Source organism: Onychomys torridus, chromosome 1 (assembly GCF_903995425.1).
Source record: "Onychomys torridus chromosome 1, mOncTor1.1, whole genome shotgun sequence".
Classification (NCBI taxonomy): Eukaryota; Metazoa; Chordata; class Mammalia; order Rodentia; family Cricetidae; genus Onychomys; species Onychomys torridus.
Genome location: NC_050443.1, coordinates 83,147,878 through 83,156,186, shown reverse-complemented (window position 1 = coordinate 83,156,186; position 8,309 = coordinate 83,147,878). Strand labels below are relative to the sequence as shown.

Here is an 8,309-nt window from a genome sequence, read left to right as displayed (position 1 = left end):
TCTCTCCAGCGGATGCTCACGATGCACCATTCTGTGGAAAGGGAGGAATAGGGGGAAGGGGAGGGAAGGCACTTATTTTAGAGATTCCTCCTCCTTGGGTTATGAGCACATTTGGGCAGCCCTTCTCTCACTGCCCAAGCCTGTCCTACATTAAAGAAGATTGCTTGGAGCTCCTGTGTGTTGTAGATTTGAGGCTGGGTAGGCGAAGTCATTTACTTGGAGAGGGACTTGTATAATGCTTTGAGAGCATGCTTTACTTATTCTCAAGTCTCTAAACTAAGGATCCTTTTACATTTTAAATATAACACAGGGCTGGGAGATGGCTCAGTGGGTCATGGGTAAAGTACTTCCTGTGCAAGCATGAGGACTGAGTTCAGATCCCTCACACCCATGTAAAAGCCCAGTACAGTGGTGCATCCGTAACCGGCACTAGGCAGTGGGATGGGGAAAGAGGAGGATGTCTGGAGCTCACAGGCCAGCATAGCCTAGCCAATCAATGATCTCCATGTTCAGTCTCAAAACCGAAGGTGGAAGGTAGTGGTGGAAGACACCCGATGTCAGCCTCTGGCCTAGACACACGCTCTCACCCCCACCCCTACATACACGGACATATACATACAGACACATATACACTAAAAATAGGGCAGATAAATCCTGAAATGTTTCATATTTTCATTCACACTCATCTGCATTTGGGTGTCCTGCCAGCGTTGTCCTTACCTCTATTAGCTACTTCCAGAGTGACAGAATCCTGGCTGTTACTCTGCCAAGAAGTCCTGATATTTCTTAAACCGTTCATTTCTTTGCTTGAATTTCTCTGTCTAGAGTTCTTTTGGTTTCTAACTTCTCTCTGAGCTAATGTTCTTCATTTGATACCTGCCTCTGCTTAGGTTCCTGTTCTGTGGGGTTAACCCCTCCCCCACAGGGTACTTTTCTCCTACAAAATGCTTACCTCTACTGCTCTATCAGTTACTGGTCTATTTCTGTAGTTTTTGCCTCTAAATTTTGACATGTCTCCCTCTCAGGGGAAAAATTTTTATGATCCTCTGCAGTTAGGGAGTTAGCCCAATAAGATGTAGAAGCTTTTTCAAATCTCTCTCTGAATTCTTTCTCAAATTTTATTTGTAGAATTTGACCTGTGGATTCTTGTTTCTTTGATGAATGCACTTCCTTTAATTCTCTTTAAGATGACAACTCTTTCATTTGCTTCCTGGAGTATGTTATATCAATTCTTTCAAAATTTCTCTCTCAGAGGTTTTGGCCCGTTTCATAAGCAAAGTTCTGGCTCTTTTGTATTTATGGCTTCTAAGTTTCTGACAGTTGTGCTTTTTGTATTTCTTTAGCCCACTGGACTTCTTTTGGGTGTCAGAAGGGGTGTCTATGGCTCAGAATTTCCAAATATAATTCAGTGTCTATCCCCTGGCTCAGTCCCACTCTGAATTCTACATTTCTGCCCTGTATCTTGAAAAGTAACCCATGATTTTATAATACACCCTGATAGCTCTCCTGTCATTTCTGGGTTGTTTGGGACAGACTCACAGAGTAGGAAGACGCAGCATGCTTCAGAGTATCAGGAGTTTAAGAACAGTCATGTAGCATGAACATAGGCAACAGAAGGAAGTGAGGAGAGGTCATATTTAGAAAATTGCTTAAGGAGGTATGAAGGGCAGAAAATTCAGATTGGCCATAGAAGTCAGTCAAGCATGAGTGGATGTGCATTTGAGTCTCAGGCCTCCTTAAGGCTAAAAAGGGTTGTTAACTCGGAGGCAGACACTAACTTAATTGTTATGTGATGCTCCATGAGGCTAGACAGCCAAAGATTGTAGAAGAGGACTGAATATCTCCAGGTCATCCTTTACCAGAAATTAACCTGGTATGTACTTGACTCTCTGTTTTCCCAGCAGGCATGTTCAAGTTTTTTATACTGCAACATGACATTGCTTGAGAACTGTGATTGAGTGACACCCCCTCCCACTGTAAAGCCTTATAAAATTTTAAGTAAATTACAATTTTCAACTGGGGCATACTTATATCTAGTCTTGGCTACAGGTTGGACGTAATACTATCTATACCATCAAGGTGTTGGTCGAGATTCTGAGAGGAGTTTGGCTCCAGGAAGGAGTGGAGAGTACCTGATGTGAAGGATGGGGATGGGAAGGAAAGTATGCTGGGATCCTAGAAGTAAGCTTCGCCTCACTCCATCATCATATAGACCTCTGTAGCTAGACTTGTGGTTGGGGTGGAAATAATCATTGTATTATTGTTAGTGGCCTTACTGGGGGCTGGATCTTGTTACACCTTGGAGGATAGCAGTTACTGGTATTATTATGTTACCCCTCACTGCACGGTTTAGTGCATTCTATCTTCAGGTTGAAAAAGGAGCAGCACTCAGAGGTTTGAGCAGAATTTGTTGGCAAGGCTGAGAAATCCCTCATCACTGGTCTGTGAGTGAGTGAAAGCTTTGTTTTGGTCATCAAGGGTTGTATTTCCCACTACAAAGGGGAAATATCTGAACTATATCCTAAAGGCACTAGCATAGAGATTGAAATGAGATATCCTCAAGGTATTAGCCACTATGAGATCCTTGCCTCCTAGCTTCTTTCTCTAGCAAGACGAGGAAGGATGAAAAGCCACTGAAAAACTCAGAATGAGGAAGAGACTTAGTGTCTGTGCTAAAGCAAATCTTTTATGTAATTCCTAAAAAGTGAAAATTTTAGGAATGAGGGAAGGATACTTGGCAGAATGAGCAGATGGAGTAGCACACTGAACATGTTTAAATATATCAGTCCATATGCTTATACATTGTAAAAATGCCCACTGAAACAAATGGAATAATCATATACTGAAGCAACATTAGATAATATGGAGGATATTAAACTGGTCTACAGGGAATTATATTCTAGATGGTAAACTGTGATAGACATGCATATACATTCCTATCATCATGTTATAAAGGTACAGATTAACATACCCTTATTCAATAGCATCTATCTATTGACTATAGTGTGAAGTACTTAGAACACTGGGCTAATGAGTATTAGTCATTTCAATGATCCTCACTTTCTGTTTTATCATCTGTAAGATGGTGGCAATGTCATCTACAGGAATTAGCAAATATTTCTCAACATTAACATGTATTAATTACACAGGTATTCAGGAACAATGTTATTTCTCTCTTTCTGCATGTCTCCAAAAGCTTTCCAATCTCCACCCAAGATTCAACTGGCAGATAACAGTGAGCTGAGTTTAGGATCCTTACTGAATGCTTTATCTTCTTAAATCACATTCTTACAACAGTGGAATCTGGGTTCATAGTTTTTAGCTAAAGAAAAATTAAGCTAAAGGAGGAAAGTGGAGAAAATTGAGTTTCCCTCAACTATTGTTACTGTCACACTTGTGATTGCTTACATGTTTTCTTGTTGCTAAATACCCCCTCAATTTGGGCCTGCAGACCTGGGTAACACGGGAATCCCTTTCTCTGAAGCATTAGGACTTACAGTTGAATGTGGGGAAATAATAGGCATGATTATTATACATGTATGTGTACATATTCTAAACCCAGTTCCAGAGACTGCATCAGGGTGTGAGGTAGATTAGGTATGGGTCAGAGGTGAATAGTGTCTGGAGTCCATTGACACAATGAAATAAACAAAATCCTCTTCATCCTTGCTTCTTTTGCTGTGGGTCACCCTTTTTTCCCCTTGCACATTTCAGTTTCAGAAAGATTTCTTTACACTTCTTACCTCCAATCTGGATTTTCTCTTCTTTGTCACAGAAACCAGACCACTAAAGTCAGTGATAGTCTCCTAAAAAACAAATACAGTAGATAACTGATCTCTGTATTCATTTTCCAGTCTTTGCTGCGTTTCCTGGATGGCCTCACATCATTTCTTTTTGCTTGATCTATCAAAACAGTAGCACTTTCTTTTCCATTCACAGGATTGTTTGAAGAATTTACTTCTCATTTCAATAAAAAAGGCTGATATCAAACATGTCTGAGTTTCCATATTAATGTCCATGTGAATATGGTTTTGTGCTGATATATTCTGTCCGCTCTGTTGCTGTTAACAAAATACTCTCTCTCTAGCTCCTCCATTAAAATACTGGGTTTCTTTATCTCTCACCTTTCAAGTACAGTCTTCTCCTCCTGTTCTGTCAGCTTTTCTTCTTCTTTTTCCTTAGCCACAGATGCTATGTGTTCATAACTCTGACAGCCAAGCCACATACAGAAGACAACATTTTGTAGTGTTCTTCTCCATCCTCTGGCTTTTTCTTCTGTGATGTTCTTGAGTCTTGATGTATGTGAGATAAATGCCTCGTGGAGGGCTGAGCATTCAGCAGTCATATCTCAGCACTTTGGCACTATGGTACCTCATATTTTTGTTATTTTTCTCCTTTATATGTTTAAAAATAAACTGGCTACATTTACCTATCTTTTCTCCTTATTTTGATCTTCTCCTTGGAGCTCACTGTATCAAGACATGAAGCCCTGGCTCCTGGTGGCTCCTGGTGTGGACTTGTATTTACAGCGTAACATGGTGCTCTTTGTTCCCAGAGCTGACACTTGTCTTCTAGTTTTATCTGTGAACATTGTGATACTATTCCCTCAGTTGCCTTCCAGGCTAAAAACAGTGCTTCGTTAACTGCCTTGAGTCTATGGATGAGCAGTCTCAGTGTAATAGAAACAAATAGGAATTGAGTTACTCAGCAGTGTCTCAGTACCAGACTCTGTGCTAGACATGCTTCTACATTCCTCATCACAGTAACACACTGAATGTACCATTTGTTTATTGACTCAACAAAGATTATTATGCACACCAGCATGTTGTAACAATTCTGTCACATTATTAGCTGTTTATTGACTCTGTATGAGACACAGATTAAATGCTTGTTGGGATGCAATTTTGAATAATAACCAATCAACAAAGAAATAATCACTATATTATTTTGTCATGTCATACCAATCTGTAAATTCCACAGATCTTTAAAAAAAGATCTTTGAAAAATTTTTTATTGAAAATTCATGCAATAAATTCTGATCACAGTTTACCCTCTCTGATCCTCCCCACCTCTCCTCTCACCCAGTCCCACACCTTCTTTCTCTCTTTCTTTAGAAAAGCAAACAAGCAAGACAAACAAACCAGAATTTTTAAAAAATGGAAAAACATAAACACACACAGACATACAAAACCATAACCCATAAAACCACAAAATCAGAAACCATAATACTCAAACAAAAGACCAGTCCAATAAAAAAATGTACAAACAAATCATTATGAGACAGAAACATCTACAAAACAACATTGAGTTTGTTCTATGTTGGCCATGCACTGCTGGGTAGGTAGACTACCCTTAAGTGTGGTTTATATAGCCAGTGAGCCTCCACTGAAGAAAACTAATCTTTCCCTTGAAAATAGATGTCAATTGGAGATGACCTCTGTTTAGGGATGGGAGATTGGAAACTTGTAGATCTTTGTTAACTTAAGTGGCATTAATAAATACCACCAACTACTACCAATTGAGAGCTTGCTTATTTTCAGATACCACAATAAGCATTTACTGAGGTGGGGCTGGTTAAATGGGATGTCCTGAATCCTGTAGCAGGAAGTTTAAGCAGCTGAGATTTAAGCTTCTGGCCACCAGGGTCCCTAGCTTGTATTATTGCCACCATAAAAGATTGGATAATATACAAGATTACTGTCTATGTAAATGTGTTATCTTAGGTGTTTTCCTGAATTATGTGCTCTCATTTTGAAATGCAAATATTAGCAGTCATCTGTTTGAGTAGTGTAGACCAACTTGTAAATTTTAGAACTGAGATTACTGACAGAGTCTGACTCAGCTCTCTGGAATGTTAGTAAGGGACAACTTTAGGACTGAAATGAACTAGATCTTAAACCAGAACTGGTGGAACGATGGGAGGATATTCAGTTCCATTAGGCATCAATTACACTGTAAACACCATTTACAAATTACAGATTTGTTCTATAATATAGTTACCATTATAACTCTGTGAAATACAATAAAAAAGAGGTAAGGAAGCTGCTTACTAGTGTTTATAGAAGTTGTGTAACTTTTTCATTTTATTTGTTCATTGAACTTTTACAAGCAATATCCTAAAAAAGTTTCCTACCCTTATTGACATATGTTATTTTGTAGCCCAGTATGACTTAGATGTCAATACCTCCATTTAATAACTGACTAACCTAAGGCACATAGGCACTGAACACCATATTCACAGCCACACAATTAGTAGGTAGAACAGTATAAGTTCAGGCACTCTGACTGGACACTTTGGGCTGTAATTGCTACCTGAAGACGTGAAGTGGAATAACTCAGATTCAAACTCACTCTAAACTCATTTTCATTTTTCTCTTGAACTCAGAGGATAGTGTCCCTTTCACCAAATCCAGACTTTTCATAAGGCTGGAAACTGACTTCTTTAGTAAGTAGAAGCAACCTTTCTTGGTTAGGGTTACTATTTCTGACATGAAACACCATGATCAAGGCAACTTGGGGAGGAATAGGTTTATTTCACTCACAGTTCTATATAACTGTTCATTAACCAAATCAGTGGGGGCAGGAACTCAAGCAGGGCAGGAGCTGATGCAGAGGCCATGGAGGGGTGCTGCTTAACTGGCTTGTCCCCAGTGGCTTGCTCAGTTTGCTTTCTTATAGAACCCAGGAACACCAGCCCAGGGATGGCACCACTCAAATGGACTGGGACCTCCCCCCATCAACCACTAATTAAAAAATGCTGGATCTTATGGAGGTATTTTCTCAATTGAGATTTCCTCCTTTTAGATGACTTTAGCTTGTGTCAAGTTGAAATAAAATTAGCCAGGGCACCACTTTTGAGAGAAGAGTGAAAATATCATTCTTCTTGACTATTCAAAATTCCTATGAAAGTCCCAGAAATAAAATAGTTTGTTTAATGTAAGCTTTAAGTCTCCACTTCATCTGGCCAATCCTCTTACTTTCAGAGATGTGATGATGTAATAACAAGAATATTTTATTTTTCTTATTTCCAACCCCTGCTAAGACTTCACACCAAGTTCTTCCCCAAGTGAAGCAGTCTTACAAGCCGACTCCGAATCTCCTTGGTTCTTGCTCCATAGATAATGGGATTGAGCACAGGAGGCACCAGCACATAGAGGTTAGCCAGGAAGATGTGCACATGCTTGGGAACTCGGTTGTGACCAAAACGGTGGGTGAGGAAGGAAAAAAAGGCAGGTATATAGAAAACCAAGATGACACCAAGGTGAGAGCCACAGGTACTCAGAGCCTTGTGTTGAGCATCACGGGATGGAAGACGAAAGACAGCCCGGAGGATAAAGCCATAGGAGATGGCAATGAGGACTGAATCCAGGCCCATGGCCAGCAGAGCCACAGTCAGTCCATAGACAATGTTGACAGTGATGTTGGCACAGGCAAGCCTAGCAATGCCCATATGCTCACAGTATGTGTGAGCCATGACATGGTGACCACAGTAGGGAAGTCGCTTCAGCAAAAAGATAAAGGGGGACACAATAGCCACACTTCGAACTATCCCAGCAAAGACAATTTGGCCTATGACAGTATGGTTGAGAATGGTTGTGTATCTTAGTGGGTTGCAGATGGCCACATATCGATCAAAGGCCATGGCAAGGAGAACTGAGGACTCTAGAGCATAGATAGAATGGACACAAAACATCTGGGCTAGGCATTCACCAAAGGAAATCTCATTAGCATGGAGCCACAGAATGGCCAGCATTTTTGGTACAGTAGTAGAGCTGAGAGCCAGGTCAGTGAGTGAGAGAAGGCAGAGGAAGAGGTACATGGGAGCATGAAGAGCACTCTCTGTCCCAATGACAAGGATGAGGGCAGCATTACCAAGCAGTGCTGTCAGATACATGACACAGAAAGGGATGGCAATCCAGAGATGGGCAAACTCCAGCCCTGGGATCCCTGTCAGGAAGAGAGTGGCTGGAAGACTGTCGCTCATATTGGAGGCTGACGTTCTTCTTGGCACACGAAGGGCTCTATCCAAGGGGTGACGGCATACCTGCCCTGTAATATTAGGTATCATGTACATTCACATATTTGTAGGTTGAGAAAATTGTCTTTCACTTGCTTAAAAGTTCTTTTAAGATTAATGTTTCCTATAATAATCACCAATGCTTACCCTTACATTGAACATGAGGTATGTATGTTCCTTAATGGATGCTTTCTGACTCATCTTGTGAAACGTCCTGTATATTATCTAGAGACTTCTAGCTCGTTCCCTGGGATGGATATTTTACTTTTCCTTACCCATATCCCCTCCTCCA

General features: G+C 40.5%; 1 protein-coding gene across 1 annotated transcript; it reads right to left on the bottom strand.

Moving 5' to 3' along the window:
* Positions 1–7,021: 7,021 nt before the first annotated feature.
* Positions 7,022–8,015, bottom strand: LOC118593961 (olfactory receptor 52D1). The gene has a single exon (XM_036203646.1). The coding sequence runs from the start codon at positions 7,982–7,984 to the stop codon at positions 7,046–7,048; it is 939 nt and encodes a 312-aa protein (XP_036059539.1). The 5' UTR covers positions 7,985–8,015; the 3' UTR covers positions 7,022–7,045.
* Positions 8,016–8,309: the final 294 nt, after the last annotated feature.

Bases quoted from the DNA above. Each gene is read 5' to 3' on its own strand.
- LOC118593961 (XM_036203646.1), bottom strand. From the start codon at position 7,984: ATGAGCGACAGTCTTCCAGCCACTCTCTTCCTGACAGGGATCCCAGGG.